Genomic DNA, 22,194 nt, shown 5'->3' with positions numbered 1-22,194 from the left:
TTTAAAAAAAAAAAAAAAGTTTTAACCGACGAAATACGCTTTAATTCGTCGGCTAAATCCCTATAAAGCCGACGAAATAGACTATATTTCGTCGGCTTTAGTTATTTTTTATTTTTTAATTACAAACTTTAGCCGATGAATATTTTAAATTGTTTGTCGGCTAAAGTCGGAGAAAAAACCAACGAAATTTGTTTCGTCGGCTAAACTCTAGGACTATAGCCGACGAATACCTTAAATATTTCGTCGGCTAAAGTCTGGGAAAATAACCGACGACATTTTTTTGTCGGCTAAACTCTGGTCTATAGCCGACGACTTCTATATGTGTCGTCGGCTAAAGTCACCACAGACGACATTTTCCCGACGAAATCTTAGCCGACGACCCGAAATCTTAGCCGACGAAAGGTCGTCGGCTAAGATCTTAGCCGACGAATTAAGCTGACAGGCCGACGAAAATTTTTCGTCGGCTAAACTAAAGTGCTTGTCCTGGTAGTGTCTATCCAATTCAACACATTCATCAAACTGAATGAAAATCCGACTTTCCTAACCCCATAGCAACACCAACTGCTTAAAACCCCATAACTGAGGTATTCAAAATACAGAAGAGCAAGGCACACATGCATTGGCATCATCCTTTATCCTTGATAGATAAAATGATGCAGTGACAGAGAACGGTGACGTCGTTCCTTGGCTTCCTTTTTCGTCGTTCCTCTTCTATGCGGCTTCATTAAAGTAGAAGAGGCTTCCTCTTCGATTAGGTTTTAGACTTCTTTTTTTTTTTTTTTTTTTTTTTTTCTAGTCAATACATGTTGACGTGGCGTGTCGGACGCTAACGTGGTGTGTCGGTTAATGTGTCCAAAAGTCAATTTTTTTTGACACGTCACGTGACGTATCAGACACACATTTTTTGTATATCGTATCGGTATCGGTGTGTCGGGACGGAAGGAAATCTGCTGTGCCCGAAAACCCAGTGTCAAACCTGTGCCACCTACCAAATTCTGACACATGTCTCTAACCCAAACAGAGGTTAACTCCATCGTTATCTCATAAAAAAAGTCTTTCCTTCTTCCTTTCAACTTCTTCTCTTGTTGATCGTCTGTCTGCCTTTTACTTCCCAGTATTCTCCCCCTTTTCTCTTCTCTTCCATAGATAAAGCCATTTTTTTCAATCAATAAAAACTACCTTATATCTGCAAATCAGGCCGTAATTGCCGTCCCGATCCTCAAATCCACATCTTGCTCAATCGGTTTGGCGGGCTTGATCGAATGCAAGCTATCAATATCGAGACCCACATGTTTATCATTCGGATCGTCGTAGGGTAAATCGATCCGAGTATCGAATTCGACGGCGACTACTTGTTCTTCATCTTCATGGAGCAGTTGATTAATTGAAAAATCAGACCGGGTTGTTGTAGATGCACCGGTGCCGGTGGGGAGAGGGGGCTAAGGGGTGAGGCCAATAACGTCGGAGGAAGGAGAGGGGGAGGAGAGAGAAAGCAATTGGGTTCATGATATGGCATAACTACCTCTAAGCTCCGTACTTGTGGCAATTTGATGAATGATGACTAGTCCTGGGTTCATGAGATGATGAGATGCATATATATCTTCATCTAATTTCTTTTATTTATTTCCTGGTGAACGAAATGAAGATGAAAAATAGAATGAATTCTAGTCCAAGATGGGTTGAGACCAAGATGGGGGGTTGAGGTTTTGATATTTGTTATGGGTCTGACACTATGACGAGAATTCTGGCTAGTGTTGAATACTTGAAGCTCTGAAGCTCTGTATTAAGAGTCGAGGGTTTGTTATTTTTTTTTTTGTAAAATGAAAATATTTATCACGTTAAACTCTGTTAGGTCATGTCGAGTGGGATTCCATGTGTCAGGTTTTTGTTGGTGGCACATATTGGGCACAGGGGAAAATGGGCACAGGTGATATGCTTCCGTGTCGGGACACTCCAGGAGTATCGGTGCAACATAGCACGAACTTGAACATGGCGCCACTTTTTCAAAAACTCCCCCGCGGTTTCGCACCCACAGTTTTCCAACTCTCTCTTGTCTCGACTATCGAGGTAGGTTTTCACTATTCAACCCACACACCCCATTTACCCGGACGGTCACTAATTTCTCGGACTCTTCACTTTCCTTGATCATCATCATCGTATAAACACTTATCACCTTCCTTGTTCATAAGAAGCACTTGCTCACTTTCCTTTGTTTCACTTCTCTCATAAACATAAACACAGAGACACTCTCTTGTTTGTTCCATAAACAGAACCCTAAACTCGTTCTGATGGCCAGAGGAGGAAAGAGGAAGAGGAAGCAAGACCCAGAAACCCAAAAGGAAGAAGCTGTTGGTGGAAAATGGAGATGGGGATGTAAATCGGGTTGCTGTGAGGACTTTGAGGAAGAGGCCTGATCGGAACAAGAAGGTTGGAGATATGGAGGCAGAGGAAAATGGTGGTAAGTCTGTGAAGAAGCGTGGCGGTGGAGGTAGGAAAAAGGTGGTGATTGTGAAGGAAGAGGAGAAGAAAGGTGAATTGGAAGTGAAGGGGGACAAGAAACGCGGTAGGAAGCGTGCGAAAACTGAAGAAGAAGAAGAAGAAGGTGGGAAGAATAAGGTACGTTGTTCGTTTAGGCGTCTGAGGGAGCAGGGACATCTATCCGTGGAGGAGCGTAAAAAGGTGACGAGTAATATGTTTATTTGGTTATGTTTGTGATGTTAAAATGTGTCTTTGTGTGGTTAATTTCTGATTTTGGACTTGACAGTGGATTGAGGAGGTGTCCATGATGTGCCACCAATGTCAGAGGAGTGATAAGGGGAGCGTTGTTCGGTGCAAAAAGTGCAAGACAAAGCGATATTGTGTTCCTTGCATAGAGAATTGGTATGCATATATTCACATCATCTTAATTATATCTGATTGCTAACCTCAACCTGCAAAAGATTTTGGATTGATTGATTTGTATGATAACTACATATCTGAAGCAAGTTTGTTTTATTACTTTGAGTATATTATTTGAAATGACCGAGGACTTTGATCAAATTCTTCTTTTTTGTTGATATTGGCTGATGCTGCATAAGACAATCTGCTCCTTTAATTCTCAGTGTAGTTGAGTTGTATGCAGTTAACTTGGATAAACTGGCACAAAACCATTTTTGGATTGATATGACCTTGCCTATTTTTACTTAGCGTAATGACTATTGACTATCAAGTTGTATCTCATAGGTATCCACATATATCAGAGGATGCCATTGCTGAGGCTTGTCCTTTTTGCTGTGGAAATTGCAATTGCAAAGCATGCTTGCGCTTAGATATACCTGTTAAGGTCAGTTTCTCCTTGTGTTCAAGTAATTTTAATTTTGTCTTGTTCATTCGATATATCCTTGTGTAACTGTACTAACTGGTTTTTGGCAAAATTTTGTGGTTTTATGTGGCAGAATTTGAAGAACCAAGAATTAGTACTTGACAAAGATGCAAGAGTTGAACACTCTAAGTACTTAATTCATGCACTGCTTCCATCCTTGAAAAGAATTCATGATGAACCAAAGAGTGAGATGGCAGAAGAGGCAAGGAGCAAAGGTGTGTGTGTGTTTTTTTTAAATTTTATTTTTATTTTCTGATGTCTTGCTCACATAGGCCTGCAACTCATTACTCAATTATTGTTTCCCCATCATTTGATGTCTTGATTTTGAGGCAAGGAATATACTGAAGTCTAATGGATGTTTTGAAAAAAAAAAATTATTTGATTTTCTCAGGTGGTTACAATGAATTTCTTTTTTGGCTTCATGATAATGTATGCACGCATATGTTTAAATATTTGTATAGCATAAAGGGGTATTAATTAGAGCTAAGCATGAATATATTCATTGTTCCTTGTACAATTGATCTGGGTGATGAGAAGCATCTGCGAGTGATTGTTACTCTGGCTTGTTTTAAATACATTTTGTCATTGAGGGTTTAGCGCTGCACTTGTTAGTAGTTCCATTTGGCCGGTTTTGTTTGCTTTATTTATTTATCTTTTCAGATTAGTAGGGTGCATAAAAGTTTCTCTAGTTCATCATAGAGATGATCAGCATTCCATATAGGCTAAAGACACAAACCTTGAATGTAAAATTTTTCATTGTCTTATTTTCTTTCTAACATTGGACAGGAATATCCGACTCTGAGCTCCAGATACCAAAGTCTGATTGCGCTGCTGATGTTCGCGTATATTGGTAGAGGCCACTAGACCTAGATTCTGATAGTTCGTTATATTCCATAGCCTGCAATCTATATTCAATGAACAAAAACTCAGTTCTGATACTTCAGGATTTCGCATGGTACAGAACAGCTTTTTGGTAGCACCACATGCATGGCTGGGAACTTGTTCTCAGTCTGATCTCTTGAATTAAATATTCTCTGTTTAGCAGAGTAACTGAACGCTGAAAGAAGCAATTTTTCTTTTTCAAAGATAGAAAGTGTTCTTGGAATGGAATGGATTATTACTTCTTTTAGAAAACAATCTGACATTGTCAGATAATGAAATTAACATGTACCTGGAATTGAAAATGTTCTTCAAACCAAAAATTTGGTAAGGTGTTTGAGGTTTATTTCTTATTTTTCTCATGTCTTCTACTTCTCTCAAGATATTTAATAATCCAAGTTAATTTTATTTTTAAATTTACTGATGGATTGTTTAGGGCGTGATTTTAGATTCTCATCAGGTTTTACAATGTGATGTAGGTGTCAATTTGTCTTCCAGAACTGAGATTTATAGTCTTGATTGTTTGGTACTTAAAAGTGATATTACCATATGAAGAAATGTAGGGGGAATTAATAACTCTGGTTACTTTTCTTTTATTCTAATTTTTTGACTGGTGCATTGTCTTAGGCAGCAATCTTCATTTCTTTCCAGTATTGTGCCCCCATGGAAGTAGTTATCCATTTTCTTTGTAGCTGAAATATATCAGTTTTATTATTATTATTATTATTATTTTATTATTATTATTATTATTATTATTATTATTATTATTACTATTATTATTTGTTATTATTATTATTATTATTTGTTATTATTATTATTATTATTTGTTATGATTTGATGGTGATATTGTAACATCACCTTTCGATGCAATGTAGGCGGATGTCAATATCCACTGGTTTTTACTGGATACTCGAAGGGATGGTTTGATCTAAAGCATTGGCCTCAGATATTGAAACTGAAAGACTGGCCACCAACTAATTTATTTGAGGAGCGCCTTCCTCGTCATGGTGCTGAGTTCATTAGTTGTCTGCCATATAAGGAATATACTCATCCTCGCAATGGTCCTCTGAACCTTTTTGCCAAATCACCTTCCAAATGTGTAAAACCAGACATGGGACCAAAGACATATATTGCTTATGGTTTTTCACAGGAGCTTGGACGTGGAGATTCTGTAACCAAACTTCATTGTGATATGTCCGATGCGGTATGTTTTCTATCTAAAATTCTTCTATGCTTGTTTTGTTGGTCATAGAACCTCTTTTTCTTACATCCTACTTGGATGGTGCAATGGTGACAGAGGTGGGTTTGGTTGTGGGGTTTACTGACCTGATTCTGTATGCATTGGAGTCTTTGCTTTAATATTTTTAGATTATCTAGCGTGGTCTTTGGTTTGAAGCTTGATGTACTCATCTGTATATTGGTCATCTAGGTAGGTACAGTTTGATGCTTGATTCTCTTTTCTTGGACGGATAAGTATTTGATTAGCAATTTGAAAACCTGAAGGGCAGCTGTAACTGATTCAGTTGTACAATGACTTCAATATATCTAGTGCAGTTGCACCAATTGTAACGCTAACTGTTAATAAGTATTGCAAACACATATTTTACAGATTTGTAATGGCAAATCTCTTGATGTACATTCTTCATTTGGACTTACCTAGGGTCTATAGGAAATGGGTAAAGCTCTTACACCATGTTAGGAAATGAGTCCAGCCTCAACCCTACACCTTGCAAATCAAGAAAGAGGGAGAATTTTATCACTAAAGCTCTTACACCATGTTAGAAAACCACTAGCCTCTAAACCTTCAGCTATTGGGGAAATGGGGAAACTAAATTACTAGCTAAGAGAACTTAAACTCATTTCATCAGAGACATTAGCATAAAATCAATACCAGGCACTTTATGTGTCCTTCATGTTACTGCAAGATGCAAACAGATGCCCACCTGTTTCATACTGGTGCTCAGCTTCCATTTTAGTTATGTTTCCTGAAAGGTCTGTGTTCTTTAGATTTATCTGTGTGTGTGTGTGTGTTCTTTAGATGTCTAACCTTGTTAAACAACACCTCAATGGAACTTTTCTTAATTTTTTTTTCTTTTCCAAATTTTGCTTTTAGCCAGCTCATACCCCTCTCTTAATTATAATTGTCAATGTAATTATCTGTCAGGTGAATATTTTGACACATACCACTGAAGTGAACCTTACTCCCGAGCAACTTACTGTCATTGAAAAGTTGAAAAAGAAGAATGCTCTTCAAGACCAAAGAGAAATTTTTGGCAATTGTAATATTGTTGATGATAATATTGATAGTGACAAGGCTGGTGGTGATTCTTTCTTCAGTGCTGCTGATGATAAACAACCTTTTGATGAAGTTGAAAGTAATAGCATTGGTGTAGCTGTTTCAGAACTAGTTAATCCAATTGTTCCACATGTTGGAGATGCTTCAATGGAATCTGAGTCTGGATCTGAAAAGAATGAAGAGGCAGGATTAGAAAGTGATATCAGTGGTGACATTCCTGTAACAAATTATGGAAATAAGTTGAAAGAGTCAGATGTCACTGAGGGAGGTGCTTTATGGGACATATTCCGTAGACAGGATGTTCCTAAGCTGCAGGTGTATCTCATGAAGCATTTCAAGGAATTCAGGCACATACACTGTTGCCCAGTGCAGCAGGTAAACTCATTTAAAATATCAAGATTTTTCATTTCACACATAAATTACAGAACAACTAGCTTTTTACTCTTACATTGTTACCGTCACTTGACTCTACTTCTATGAAGTAAAAAAGTGGAGTGCAAAATTCTCTCTCCTTTAATATCCTTTTTCTATGTACACATGTTCCTTTTTGAAATTTAATCATTAACTGTTTCTATGGTGGTATATAGGTTGTCCATCCCATACACGATCAGACATTTTATCTTACAGTGCAGCACAAAAAGATGCTTAAAGAGGAATATGGTTAGCTTGCTACATCTTAGTGTCTAATTAGTTTCAAATATAGAATTCATCCAGGTTCAACTATATATCTAATCTTTTGATGCATTAAATAGGAATCGAACCGTGGACCTTCATTCAAAAACTTGGAGATGCTGTCTTTATTCCTGCAGGATGTCCGCATCAAGTCAGAAACTTGAAGGTAACATGTTTAGAAATGAAATCGTTTAAATTTCTTTACTTTTGGATATTAGGTTGATATATACTGTTAATTGGTGTAAGGAATTAATATTTCCTGGGACAGTGTCACATGAAAGTGAACTATGCATGTCTAATCAAGATGTGGAACGTACTTTTATTCCATGCATGTCTGTCATGATTTACACGCAAATAAAAACATAGCATTTAGAATTGGGTTGTGTTGATTTCTTTTATGAAAATCTTTGTTGTACAGAAAGTTTTATTTGGTACTCATCAGATCTCTTTATCTTTACCTGTCATCCCCCTTTCTCTTTTGGCACCCTTAAATTCCTTCAAACATAATGCGTGGCCAGCCATTGTCATTGCAATATAACTTATATTTCTTTTCTAGTTTATTTTTCTCCTTTCCTCTTTTTCAAGCATACTATCTGATTACTATTTATGAAAAGGGGGACAATCGAGAAAATAATGGAATCCAAACTATCAATGTTAATGTGTTTTTTGTTTTCGAAAGATCTGTGTTATACTCTATAAACCCATAAATACCCAATTGGTGGGCAATATGGAATGGGGTGGTTAAGATAAGTATATGGTTGTGGCTTGTCACTTGTGGTTGATTGGGGCAACCATGGAAGGCCTTCATTGTTCATGTCCATGGTCTCTCTCATGGCTGTCTCAGGATAGCTTCACAAACTCTAGATGTTGACAGTTTGATGCACCAGATTTCGATATTTTAGAGGACTTCTGGAATTAAGGTACTAGGCCTATGGGTAAGCAATCGGTGTGGATGTTTTACATAATTGATGAAATAAAGGGACAAGGCTGCATCCAATTTTACAGTAGAAAACGATTGTAATAAGAAAATCACTTTTGTGATAATGAAGATGTAATACATCTCCAGTAACTATTTCTTGTTTAGAATGCTTAAGTGTATAAGATAGGATTGTTTCAAAAAAAGAAAAAAAGATAGGTTTGTGGTTTGTGATAAGGGAATTTGCAGAATGGTTTTACCAAATTTTTCTGCTTTTCGTACTTAGAGAGTTTGGTTGGTTCTTATTAAGGTTCTTGGGATGTGGTTATTGTTGGGTGTTTCTTGTTAAGGTGTTAGGCATGTTTATGGTTGAAGTGACACATAATAGGCATGGGGGTGCATGGCGGTGTGTTATTCATGTTTGAAAACCTTACTGATAGATTGTGGTTTTCAGCTTGCCATTATCAGTGCATGCTTATGACTAACAGAAAGCTAAAGTTGAATTTTTTTCCCATCATCATAAGATGCATCAAATGACCACTATAGAACTTTACGGCTGGAAAGTCAAATTGCTTTTGGGCACAAGCGATGATGCTTTCTACTAGTCATTAGTGGTTGTATTGCAGTGGAAGTATTTAACTTGCATATATGCTTCTACACATGTACACTTCATAATCGGATCCTTTTTCTTTTTCCAGTCTTGCATCAAAGTTGCAATGGATTTTGTCTCCCCTGAAAATGTCGGCGAGTGCTTTCACTTGACAGAAGTATTCCGCACACTTCCAGAAGATCATAGAGCTAAAGAGGACAAATTGGAGGTATGTCATATTTCACATTATAAGATATTGTAAATGTGGTAGTCAGCACGTCGTTTTTCTTGTGGATACAGTATTATCGATTAAGCGACCAACAGAAATACAGATGGGATTCTTTATCTCTTTCTGAGTTTTCAGTATCTTGTGGCATTCTTTTGATATTGGTGGCTAATAAATGGTTCAATCTTATGCCTAAAAAACTTACTTTTCATGTTCTATCCTTTTGTTCAAGTAGCTACACAATTGTTGGTGGGATTTTGATATTCTTGTTGTATTGGTGTCTCCATTTCAGTTGAGTATACATTTATGTACCTATGTGTTTATATGTAGTTATCAGTAATTTAGTATAATGTTAACCTGGGTTAGAAATGATCGAAATCTTATAAAACGGTCTTTTGTACGTAGAGACATGCGTAGGAGATAATTTAACAGTCAAATGTAATAAAGTGCAAGGAGATGACCTTGGTTAAAGAACTGTTATTTTTTCCTCTTGATCAGGTAAAGAAAATGATTCTTCATTCCGTCACTGATGCTCTGAAGGAACTTGATCAGATTCTGAGGTTAGTCAATAATTTTACTTAAATATTTGGTCACAAATTATGAATTATAAGGTATATTATAAGGTTAGGTGTTTGTAAGATGGCATGTAGTTTATATATAGTTGAGATCAGCCGTCCCTTCTCATCCCTCAATATCTTTGGCATCAAACCTGCCTCTTTTTCATTTTTGCTTTGATAGTTTCCAGCATCAAATCGCTTATCCTACTTGTAGTGAATGCCAAACCTATATGATTTAACTATTGGGAAATTACTGTTGTTCTTTTGTTTGATCTCATTTGAGCATATGAAGTGCAAATTTTTTCTTTCATATCTCCAAAAACATAAATCCTACTACTCTATCACTAAACAGAAAAGCAAGCACATGTGCCTGAATGCATGGTACACATAATTTCTTACTTTGCAGTGAACACAGAAATTTATATTCCGTAATCACTATCAAAATCTAATAGTTATATCACTTTTTGTTTCAACAAGATATTTATCAAACTTTAATCATTTCAAACTCAACTAGTGAATGTACTGATGGTAACAGATTATAAGTGCATCTATGTTTGTATGCACTGAATTCTAGTGGTTCTTGACTTGAAGCTGCAGAAGTGGCATTTTAGCCGATATCATGAGGATCTAGGGAGCATACGCTAAAGTTTAACTTTGTCATTGTATTGTATTTACACTGACATTATGAAAATTGTAACAAGTTGTTACATTAGTCATGTGCATTTGCCTGTGTGATGCTTTTGCTCCCTGGCAGGAGATCTTGTTCGCTTAGTCTCTTACTTGGAGGACGCATCTTACAAAGTTAACAGGAAATAACTTTATTTTGAGAAACGTTTTTCATGGAGCTTGAATTGGATCCAATTAAGCTGACAAAATCAGGAAAAATTTACTTCTTTTACAGCTATTAGATAGCATCATAGCAATTAGTTTTATAATTTGCATCCATGATTAACTCTTTACAATACTTAGTGAGATGTCTGATTTTTCTTAATGATTTGATTTCCAGATCTGAGGAAGACACTAGCCGACCGAATTAACTTAAGTGAGTGGATCCAGGACACTGCGTAGTTATCTGTCACACATATGTTGTAATATATTAACTGACGGTATTTGGCTTTTTGCTCTTCAAGTTCACTTGTGAATCTGGTTGGTCAAGCTTTGGAGGTTATTAGTTCGAAAGCCAGCTTTTGTATAAATTAGTAACTTGTTACAGTGGTAATGTAGTATCCTTTGGTATTTATCTTAACTGATGTAACTTTTTGAGTACAAGTATAATGTTAACGAGTATTTGCTAAATCTGTGGCACCTAAGTTCAAACTGCTCCAAAATTTCTTCCACCATTGTTTGATGTCTTGGTTTCATTGTTCTTACAAGCATTGCAAGACTAAACCTCATCTAATTGCTAACCCTCATCCTTCTCTTGATCGTTGTGCTAAAGACTTGATGTTTTGGCATTGATTTGGATTCTGATACGCTACAGTTTGATGGTGAAGTTCAGTATTTAGGTAACAAACTGAAGACTATTCTATGATTTGTTGGTATTAGTTATTTTATGCCATTTGAAAGTTGGAGATTATAGACAGATATGTAGAGCTATCCTACATGGTTGATCATTAGGAACTAACAAAAGCACTCAATTGCTTCTCACTCTTAAGTAGTTGAAACTAAGAGAAGAAATCAATTTTCATGTAAGGAATTCCCTAGGGGAAAGGGAGAGAGGGTAACCAATGAGAAACGCAGAAGGTTTGAATCCAGTTGCGTTTATTCTATTTCATCACAAACACATCGATGTAAGGACTAAGGACGTGCCATTTTCTACCATTTTCAGTCTTTGCTGTACTAAAATGTGATCGTTGTAAGGAGAGGGAGTTCAAACTCTAAAAGGGTGCAGCTATTCAGCAATGCCACCCTACAAGTCACTGACATTCTATACAAGTAGAGGCAAGTATGATCCATTTGGAGAAGTTGGAATCTTTTTCACTTCAACTACCAAGATGTTTGGCTCCCATGGCAAGAGCAGCATGTATCTGGATATCAATGGAGTTCATACGCAACATTGTCTGGACTTCTCTCTTCAATAAATTCCGATCATGATCATGTCAGCAATTGAGCATGGAATAAATCCTCACTAAGCTAGGGAAAACAAGTTGTACCGTCCTTATGTAGAATAATATCATTGCCTTTGATGTCATTTCCTTGTTCATAAGACCAACCCAAATGGCAAGAAAATAATATCGTTGATAATATCGACCAATATTTGCACACGTAGGCGTTCGTTTTATTCGACCAAAAGAGGAGAAGAAAATCAGTCTTAATTTCATTCTCGATTTGCTTCGCTGCATTTCGTTTCCATTGCTTTTCCAAAAGAGAGAGAAACATAATAGATGAAACACAAATGGGATGCAGTACGACGAACGGGTTTTCTTAGTGTTGATACTTGATATTTCTCATATTGTAAACCTTTGCAAATACTAATTGGAACTGGTTTTGACCCAATAGGAGCATTGTGTATTTGTGTTATTAGTTATTACTTATCCTTGTTACATATGGATTAAGTCTATCTAATCCTTATGTGTTTGGGAATCTATTAGCAACAGAATATTGTGTTGGTAATGTATTAGGAAACCTATATTGTGTTGGTAATGTATTAGGAAACCTTATGTGAGATAACTTGGACATCAAGTAGTATCTTTGTGGGAGATCTCTTGATATCTTTGTATCTCTCTATAAATAAGGCTCTGGTCCATGCTCTCTCTACTACAACAACAAGACCTTAAGGACATTGCATCTATGGTGTTTAAGGTTAGCATAGAGGAGAAGACTAAGGCAATCAGTTCATCTGCTGTAGAACGATTAGCAAAACAACTGGAGACCATGTACATGTCAGAAGGTAAGTCAATAAGCTCTTTAGATAGTTCATATATGTATACATGATATAAATAAGTTTTGTGTTTATGATTTGGTTTATGAAAGATCTTGGTAAAAGCTCATTTAGTTTTGTAGTATGGTATTACAGTCAGGTTCTTTGTGTTAGCCTTGCTCAAAATATTCACCGTAAACTCCCCCTCTTATCAGATCTCACAGTCTTAATTTTCAATTTCAATTGATGTTCAACCTCAATTTTGAAGATCAAAGCCTCATGTGACTGATTTTTTATTTTTAAAGTGGATAGATGTAACAACACCCGGAAAAATCATCTATAAAGTTTATAAAATAAACGTCCACAAATAATTCTATGTTTAAATGGACCACAAATATCTGTATGTAACAATTTTAAGCATACAAATATATACGGTCCATTTAATCATAGAATTATAGGTGGAAACATTTATTTTATAACTTTCATATATGATTTAAATCCAGGTATTGTTATATCTACTTATTATCAGAAAAATCACTGTCACTTCACGCTTTATTCAAAACTAAACGCTTAAAAGAATTCCGTTGCCGGGACTTGAACCCGGGTCTTTCGGGTGAGAGCCGAATATCCTGACCAACTAGACTACAACGGATTATCATTCTGTAGTTTCAATAAATATTCATGAGCATTTTTGACCTTGTCCTCATATTCCACGTGGCTGGGAACTAGTGGCTAAGCTATGTTGCACAATCTAATTGTCCTGTGAAGTTCATCTTCCATCTTTGATGAACTAAAAGATCAAATCTTTTATCCCTCCATCTTTCAAAAATGGAGAACTTCACTCTCCCATGCAAATCAAACCCTCTAATTCCCATAATACCCTCCAAACCAGGACGACCCACCACCAAGCCCACTCTCACCTTCTCCAACAAACCCCGCCAAAACCCACCCCTAGTTCAAAACCTCCACCTCCTCTGCAAGACCGGCCAGCTCGCCGACGCCGTCGCCGTCCTCGACTCCATCGCCCAAACCGGCTCCAAGCTCCCCGCCGCCACTTACATGAACCTCCTCCAGTCCTGCATCGACTCCAACTCCATCCATCTCGGCCGGAAGCTCCATCGCGTCATCCACGCCGTCGATGACGTCACCCCCTTCGTGGAGACCAAGCTGGTGAGCATGTACGCCAAATGCGGGTGTTTAGAAGACGCGCGCAAGGTGTTCGACGAAATGCGCGAGAGGAATCTGTACACGTGGTCGGCTATGATCGGCGCGTGCTTGAGAGAGCGCCGGTGGGGTGAGGTGGTGGAGCTTTTCGCGCTGATGGTGAGAGATGGAGTGTTGCCGGATTGGTTTCTGGTTCCGAAAGTGCTGCAGGCGTGTGGGAACTGCGGGGATTTCGCGGCGGCGAGGATGGTGCATTCCATGGTGGTGAGAAGTGGTTTGATTGGTAATTTGCGTGTGAGTAATGCGTTGCTGGCGGTTTATGCGAAATGTGGGGAGTTGGAGTCGGCGAGGAGGTTTTTCGACAAGATGGAGGTGAGGGATGGGGTGAGTTGGAACAGCATTGTGTCTGGTTATTGCCAGAATGGTGACAATGTGGAAGCTCGGAGGCTGATTGATGAGATGATCAGACAGGGGATTGAACCGGGGTTGGTTACTTGGAATATATTGATTTCGAGTTGTAACAAGTCGGGGCAGTGTGATGTTGCCATGGAGCTGATGAAGAAGATGGAGAGTTGTGGGATCATTCCTGATGTGTATACTTGGACTGCTATGATTTCGGGGTTTGCTCAAAACAACAGGACGAATCAGGCATTGGATTTGTGGAAGAAGATGATTTTGTTAGGGGTGCTGCCGAATGGCATTACCATTGCTAGTGCAATCTTGGCTTGCACGTCGTTGAAATCACTGACCAAAGGTTTGGAAGTTTATGCTTTTGCGGTCAAGATTGGTCTCACTGATGATGTGCTTGTTGGAAATTCCCTCATTGACATGTTCTCCAAGTGCGGGGACCTGGAAGCTGCTGAGCAAGTCTTCAATGTGATGTCGGAGAAAGATGTGTATTCTTGGAACTCCATGATAGGGGGATATTGTCAAGCTAGGTACTGTGGTAAGGCCTATGAACTGTTCATGAAGATGCAGGAATCAGATGTGCGTCCTAATGCCATCACGTATAATGTCATGATCACCGGGTACATTCAGAATGGAGATGCGGATCAAGCCATGGATCTCTTCCAAATGATGGAACGAGATGGGAAAGTTAAGCGGAATACAGCATCTTGGAACTCTCTTATTGCGGGTTATGCTCAACTTGGGGAAATAAATGAAGCACTTAGGATATTCAGGAAGATGCAGACCTTCGGTGTTAGCCCGAATGCAGTTACTTTGTTGAGTATTCTGCCCGCTTGTGCTAGTTTAGCTGCCATGAAGAAGGTGAAAGAGATCCATGGTAGTGTTTTTAGAAGAAATTTGGAGTTTGAACTCCCTGTCGCAAATTCTCTAATAGACACCTATGCAAAATCAGGAAACATAGAGTATTCAAGAACCATTTTCGACAGAATGGCATCCAAAGATATTATCACCTGGAACTCAGCAATATCTGGCTATGTTTTACATGGTCATCCAGATGTTGCACTTGATCTTTTTGACCGGATGAAACAGTTGGGGCTGAAACCCAACAGAGGTACCTTTGCTGCTGTTCTATATGCCTATAGTCTTGCTAAAATGGTAAACGAGGGGATAGAAGCTCTTTCTAGCATTAGTGAAGAGTATCAAATAATACCAGGTCCAGAACATTATTCAGCTATCGTGGATCTATATGGACGTTCGGGTAGGCTTCAAGAAGCAGTGGAGTTTATTGAAGATATGCCAATAGAACCAGACTCCTCTGTTTGGGCTGCCTTACTCACAGCATGCAGGAATCATGGGAACCTTAGCTTGGCAATTCATGCAGGGGAGCGCTTAATTGACCTGGAACAAGGGAATGTTCTAATTCAACAGTTTGTGTTACAGGCATATGCTTTATCTGGGAAGCCAGATGATACCTCAAAATTGAGAAGGCTTGGAAAAGAGAATGCAACAATAAAGAGATCTCTTGGTCAGTGCTGGATGCTTGTCAACAACACTGTTCATACGTTTATTTCAGGTGATAGGTCGAAATTATGCTCAAAGTATGTAAACTCGTGGTTACAAGACATAGCAGAAAAGGCAAATGGACCTGATTTTCGTTGTGGGCTTGCTGTTGAAGAAGAAGAGGAGGGGATTAGCATGGTCCACTGTGAAAAACTTGCACTTGCTTTTGCCCTCATCGGCTCACAATCTGTACCCAAAAGTATCAGGATCGTAAAAGATCTGAGAATGTGTGGCGATTGCCACAGGACAGCTAAATATATATCGATGGCTTTTGGATGTGATATATATTTAAGTGACTCAAAGTCCTTGCACCACTTTAGTAATGGACGTTGTTCTTGTGGCGATTATTGGTAGGGGGTGATAGAATGTGGAAGTTGTAAAGATTGGTATCACTTGAAACAGGGGATAGGGTTTTGGTGAAGGGATCTTCCTGTGTTCTGAAGGTGAATATCTCTTCTCTGATTTTTTTTTTTCTTTTTTCCAATCCCACTTAATTTAGTAGTTTTCTGGGTGTTGTATTAATTTAGTTATTTTAGTTCAGTTCTTGACTTTACTAAAGGAAGAAACAGCTGAGGTGCCTTCTGCTGAGAAAACTAAGAAGGAAGTCGCTCTGACAAAAACTGTTGACATGGTTCGTAGTGAGGAAAGCGTTGATGCTCAATCAGTGGATAGAAGTGAGAATTATCAATTATGAATATGAAGCTAAATGTCGCGAAAAATTTTCCAGTACTGAAACTGAAATAGCGTCTGAGGTCGCTGACAAGCCTTATGAGGCCCCAAAGAGGACTTTTTCTGTGATATCTACTGAAATAAAAGATCCAACTGAATCTAAACGCCTTAACGTGCCTGTTTAAGGAGGAAGGCGACTCAGCTATGAGAAGAAAATAACAGTTCTTTATGAAATTCTGTCAGCCTGTGTGGCAAACAGTAGTGTAAGTGGTGGTAAAGTAAGGAATGGCTATGTTGCTCGTCACCACGTTGCACTGAGGTTGCTGGAAACTTGGCTTGGGGTGGAATGGCTGAAAGTGGTGCGTCTATATATTAGTAATTCCTTTTTGTCTGTTAAGTGGTCATTCATTTCTGTGTCAATTTAGCCAGTTTTGATAAATATTCTATTTTGCAGGAAGTTATGGAGACGATCGTTGCTTGTTCTTTCTTGGTTTCCTTAAAAGAGAGTGCTAAATGCACAGAGACAGAAGATGTTGATGGAGAGAAAAATGAAAATGATAATACCTCATGGGAAAATTGGAAGCGTGGAGGTCTAATTGGTGCAGCTGCTTTAACAGGAGGAACTTTAATGAGTATCATTGGTGGTATGATATCTGTCAATTTGTAGTGATCACACTTGCTTTGCAATCTTAGGATAGAAGCAGCAGATCATTATGTTGTCTTTAATCTTTTCGCAGGTGTAGGTGCTCCTGCAATTGCTCGGGATTGAGTGCTCTCGCTCCTATATTGGGTGGCATTATTCCTGCACTAGGAGCAACTGGTTTTGCTGCTGCAGCAACTGCCACAGGGTCTGTTACTGGTTCTCTTGCTGTATAATTTATGCTTGGGAAGGCTACAATGACCACTTGGAGAGGTAAGAAAATGTATCATATCATGTGCATCAAAGACCATGATGAGCCTTAGTATAGTTAGCTTTTCTATCTCTTTTCTTCCTCAAGAAGACCTTGTATTTATTTGTTAATTCTTCACTTGGAAGTGTCTTGTCCTTTAAAAGCCTTAGATGGGATCTGACATATCTTTACTGGCTAAGTAATCGGTATTGATGTAGTGAACTTTTAGGTATCACTGTGGTAGATGTCTAAGAATTTGGTTGCATTGAGCACTGCAATCCAAGACTGGCTTACTTCAAGTACTTCCATAACCTCATATCTGTCACCTTTTCTATCTGACTATCGGCATATCCACCACCAATACTATTGCATCCTATTGCAGAATTGCCCTCGAGTTAATGAATGAAGGTGCCATGCTGACCGTATTAAACACACTTGTTGCAGCGTTTGCTATTCCAGCAACCTTGGTTACTGCATCTGATCTTATCGATAGCAAATGGGCGATTGCAGTTGACACTTGACAGGTAATGTAGTATAAATCCTTCGGTATTATTATCTTAAGCGATGCAACTATTTTGAGTATAAGTTGAATGTTAACGAAGATTTGCTAATTAGTGGCATCTAAATTATAACTGCCTTCAAATTTCTTCCACCACTGTCTGATGTCTTGGTTTCATTGTTCTAATAAAGCATCTCAAGACTAAAGCTCATCTAGTTCCTAACTCTCATCCTTCTCTTTATCATACTAAAGACTTGATGTTTTGGCATTGATGTGCATTCTGATACACTGTACAGTTTGACGGTGAAGTTCAGTCTTTAGGTAACAAACCGAAAATTATGATTTATAGACATTTTATGCCATTTGAAAACTGGAGATTATAGACAGATGTAGAGCTATACTAGATGGTTGATCATTAGGAACCAAGAACAGCACCCAATTGCCTCTCACTATAGGTAGTTGAAACTAAAGAGCAGAATTCATTTTTCATGTAAGGAATTCCCTAGGGGCAAGGGAGAGGTAACCAATGACTCAATGAGAGACGCAAAAGGTTTGAATCCAGTTGCTTTTATTCTATTCCATCATAAACGCTTAGATACAAGGACGTGCCATTTTCTACCATGATGGACTTTATCTGTCTTTCCTGTTCTAAAGTGTGATCGTTGTAAAGAGGGGGAGTTCAAAATCTAAAAGGGTGCAGCTATGCAGCTATGCCACCCTACAAGGTCCTAGAAAACCATTATGGCTCTTTTTACTCTGCAAAATTATGATACACACCAACTATGTATTGTGGGTACTTTCTAAAATTCATAATTGATCCAAAATTCCATATAAGTTCCTCATTTGATCCGGTTTATTGTTCCGGATAAATAAGGTTGGAAAAAAACCCACCTTATGTTGTAATGTTACTTCACCATGTCACAAAGTTAAAGACCAAGATATAGAAGCGAGTTCAAGGTACCCTACATGCAGCTAAATGCCCTAAAGTGAGTCTCAACCGAAAGACCAACAAAAGAATCTCTTACGCTAGTAAATTTTGGTTTATTCATGTTAAAAAAAAAATGTGGCGATAAGCTGTGACATGTTGGTTTGTTTGGAACATGAACAATGTGGAGGTCACAAGCAATTTCACGGACACTATGAGATGGGTCATGGGTGAAAGATGTGTCCTGCACTTGAAACCAAGGGCAGACTGCAGTACGCAAGTAAGAAATCCCCTTAGGGAAAGGGTAAGAAATGAGAGCCACACAGGGTTTTGATTCCAAGTGCCTTCTATTCCATTGCCCCATCATAAACAAACGCACCAAAACAAGCAAAACTGGTGCTCCATATATTGGATTCTTGTGCTTTTCCTAAAAGCTTTGTTGTTGTGTAGGAAAATGTGATGGTTGCATGTAACCAAAAAAAAAATGTGATGTTGCAAGGAAGGAGCGTCGAGGCAGGCAAAGGTCTGGAGGTTCAAAAACAGAAATGGGGACAAATTGGAAGCAGAGGCACTCAGTTTCCTTGGCTTCTAAACAATGCAAAATCCCAACAAGAAGCACCAAAAACAAAGCTATCTGCATAACAATAGTGAATGGTCCAATGGAGTGGAGAGCAGTGGTGAATAGACAAGACCCTTTTCCACCGGAGCCTTTTGTGGCCCCTTAAAAGGTACAATGAGGCAGAAGTAGCTGTAGTGCAAATATGTGCTATGCCATTTGAATATCAGTAGGAGACTAGGAGTTGTCCTTTTTAACTAGAACTCTAGTAAATCAGTGTGCCGAAAAGAAAATTAAAAGAAACCACCCTACTCTAGTATGTTGAATTTAGTTTCAAACTCAAATTGACAAGGAAATAGATGTCTGAGAAAAAAAAAAAAAAGATGTCTGAGAAAGTGAGATTGATAATATCCGTATTTGACATCATTGTTGTGATTATTCATGTACAAGGTTCATTAAATTACTTATCTATTTTGTTCTTTTATCTCTATGGAGATCTATCTTATCGTGTGGTTTGAATAATTAGGTAAAAAAAATCAATTATAATGAAAAATATAGTAAAAACATACAATATTATAACTCACCGTTCTGTATATATGCTCTGTTATATTGTACAATGTTTAGGTGACCCTACATCAATCTATACACTATATGAAATTACCAAAGCATGAAACACAAGTACCATGCTTAAGACTATAGAGGATTGGAGACACCAATGAGGTTCTAATGGACTTCGATGTGTATGTGCGCTTCCTACTAATTGAGAAAGTATCGACATTTAACTTTAATAAAAATCGGCAAGATTCAAACATGTCCTTAAGCTCGTACAAACTAGACCACATATGATGCTTTATTGCTATCTAGTTAACTCATTATATTTCTAGTAACCTTTGCTAAGTCTATGCTTTTTTTTACTGTAATTGGACAATTGGTTGATTTGATGAAGAAAGAAAAACAATGTAAAGCTTCTCAGTGATAATAATGTGAGCAGAGAAAATCTCAGGTTACGGATCCGGTGATTTTGAAAATAGAAATCGGCGCTACACTCTAGAGTTTCTTGGTCTAACATGACGTGTACGGCCAATAACTGAAGAGGACAGGGGGCCTCTCTTCCTCTAAAACAACACCCCACTCCATCTCTCTCTCTCTTAAATGTTGTCACCCCCTTTATTCTCTGCTTCTCATCAGCCCCAACCTTTCCACACACTCTCTGAAATCCTATAGCTTCTCATTGCTGTCCTTCTTTCAAGTCCTCCAGGTGAGCAGTGGGTTTTGCTTTCATTACTCTCATCTCATCTCATCTATGGCAAATGTATACTCAAATCAACGCGTCGTTTATTTTTTGTGTTTCCATTTATTGCAGCAATGGCACCTCCAAACAACAACTCCTCTGCTTCTTAACACTAGTTCCCAGCACTTGAAGACTTCAAGGTAAAACAAAAATGTCATCTTTTTATTTTTTTATTTTATTTTTTTATAATGTGTTCCCAAATTCTTGTGGGTTTTGGTTCTCTTTGTTCTGGGTTTTCAAGGAAGATCAAAGCTGAAGCATTTCGAGTTCAAAATGAGTGAGAGTCCTGTTTTGGAATTTCGGATCAAAATCAATGCTTTAGAAAAAAAAATTGTAACTTTTTCTCTGATATGCAACTTTTCTGTGATCTCTGTGTGAATGTGAAGACTTATCAATCTCAGGCTATTGAATCCTGTCAATAATAAACTACATGGTTTTGGGAGTTTAACGTATTTAGATCTCTTTATTTAATCTTCTGAGATTCCACAGTCAGACCAGAAAGCACTCATCATAATCGGCCCATTGTGTTTTTTTCCTTCCAAAAGTCTTCCTTTTTGGTTCTAAAACTCTTTTCAAGTTCATTAAAAGGTGCAATCCTTAAAAAGAGCTTCATTTTATAAAGGAGCTTTTGAAGTTCAGTAAGTGAACTAACAGTCAAAACTGTATGGTTTGGGCATCTTAAACTCTACACTACTATTTGACCTAAAATATGTGATGTGCTGAGTTAAGAGGTTTTCAGGATATGAGAAACTGGGTATTGGGAGCTTTCATTCACCCAAAAACAACTGTTTTTATCCACACAGGCTGTGAGAGTCTACCCACATTTTCCCATTCTTAGTTTTCTTCTCCTTATTAAGATGTAGTTTAGTGACTGATTGAGAAGGAAAAGAAAGAGAAAAGGGACTATTTTTGTCACTGTGCTTGACTTTTATAACGTGTCATATGTGCATTAGCGTAGTAGATGTGGACTTATACACTTGTATGGTGTCTTGCACATGGTTATCAGTGGCTTTCTTATATAAATATGGTTTATAAGTGAGATTAGTGTGTGTTGAATAAAGAAATAAATATGCACATCTATACATGCATACACACGGTAGTGAAGTGACTCAAGTGAGGATAGTTAGGCAAACACAGTTAAGTACTGTTTATTGGCCATGGTAATTTCAGTGTGTCATTATGAAATTAAGAATGCTGGTCTAGCAATGCTTCTTGTGATTAAAGAATAGTAACCTCGAATACATTCTTGTTCTTAATGGGGGGATAATTGATATGTATAGGGCCGCGCGGTGTCTCAGTTCTCATTGCTCAAGAGCATTCTGGTAATCCTTTTTCGGAATAATCAATAAGAAGAAGATCAGAAGGGATAACAAGGATGAAGAGAGGACTTGCTTGTTGCACCCGGGACAGGGAGATGAGCGTCGACTTTGATGAGCATGAGAGTAAGTTTCTAAGCTATTGTTTTGTATTAAATTGTGTATTATTATTGTTATCGTAACAACTGCACATTATTCAATTGTTCCGTGATTTAAGATCAATAGTCCATTCAGTAGGCCACTTATGACAAACAAATTATGCAACGTTGGACATTTAGGCTCTTATTTCTGTCTATTGAACCTACCACATGGGTGCAAACAGTAGATTGTTGAGTTTTGTTTTATACCTTCTAATAGGGGACTGCAAATGGGGATTGTCCTTTTCTATAAAAAAATTAAATATATTTTCTAGTGTTGAAAGGCTGGGCATTGAATCTAGGAGATGGGCATGACTGAGATCCATAACATGAAGAGCATGAACATACATCTGCTGCCTGCATTTATGTTTCTGAAAATGAAATTTATGATGTCTTTTGAAAGACTTAATGCTCTTGACCCTG

At 38.0% G+C, this 22,194-nt stretch overlaps 2 protein-coding genes and 2 non-coding genes across 4 annotated transcripts; 3 read left to right on the top strand and 1 right to left on the bottom strand.

The window, feature by feature from the left end:
- The first annotated feature begins 3,465 nt into the window (after nucleotides 1-3,465).
- LOC101297357 (lysine-specific demethylase 3A-like) lies at nucleotides 3,466-10,302 on the top strand. The gene is made up of 9 exons (XM_004301799.1): nucleotides 3,466-3,576; nucleotides 4,148-4,211; nucleotides 5,116-5,444; nucleotides 6,405-6,911; nucleotides 7,124-7,196; nucleotides 7,289-7,374; nucleotides 8,823-8,942; nucleotides 9,438-9,499; nucleotides 10,251-10,302. The coding sequence occupies exons 1-9, from the start codon at nucleotides 3,532-3,534 to the stop codon at nucleotides 10,300-10,302; spliced, it is 1,338 nt and encodes a 445-aa protein (XP_004301847.1). The 5' UTR covers nucleotides 3,466-3,531.
- A 2,633-nt stretch (nucleotides 10,303-12,935) lies between these two features.
- Nucleotides 12,936-13,008, bottom strand: TRNAE-CUC. Its single transcript has one exon. It is a non-coding gene; the product is annotated as a tRNA-Glu (tRNA).
- Nucleotides 13,009-13,184: 176 nt separating this feature from the next.
- LOC101297065 (pentatricopeptide repeat-containing protein At1g19720-like) lies at nucleotides 13,185-16,182 on the top strand. Its single transcript, XM_004301798.1, has 3 exons — nucleotides 13,185-15,687; nucleotides 15,891-15,931; nucleotides 16,048-16,182. Exons 1-3 carry the CDS (start codon nucleotides 13,185-13,187, stop codon nucleotides 16,180-16,182), a joined length of 2,679 nt encoding a protein of 892 aa, XP_004301846.1.
- A 68-nt stretch (nucleotides 16,183-16,250) lies between these two features.
- Nucleotides 16,251-17,030, top strand: LOC101302756. The gene is made up of 3 exons (XR_184758.1): nucleotides 16,251-16,516; nucleotides 16,612-16,801; nucleotides 16,895-17,030. It is a non-coding gene; the product is annotated as an uncharacterized LOC101302756 (transcript).
- Nucleotides 17,031-22,194: the final 5,164 nt, after the last annotated feature.

This window comes from Fragaria vesca, linkage group LG5, assembly GCF_000184155.1.
Source record: "Fragaria vesca subsp. vesca linkage group LG5, FraVesHawaii_1.0, whole genome shotgun sequence".
NCBI lineage: Eukaryota > Viridiplantae > Streptophyta > Magnoliopsida > Rosales > Rosaceae > Fragaria > Fragaria vesca.
Note: the sequence above shows the minus strand (reverse complement) of the source record. Positions and strands in the feature narration are given on the sequence as shown.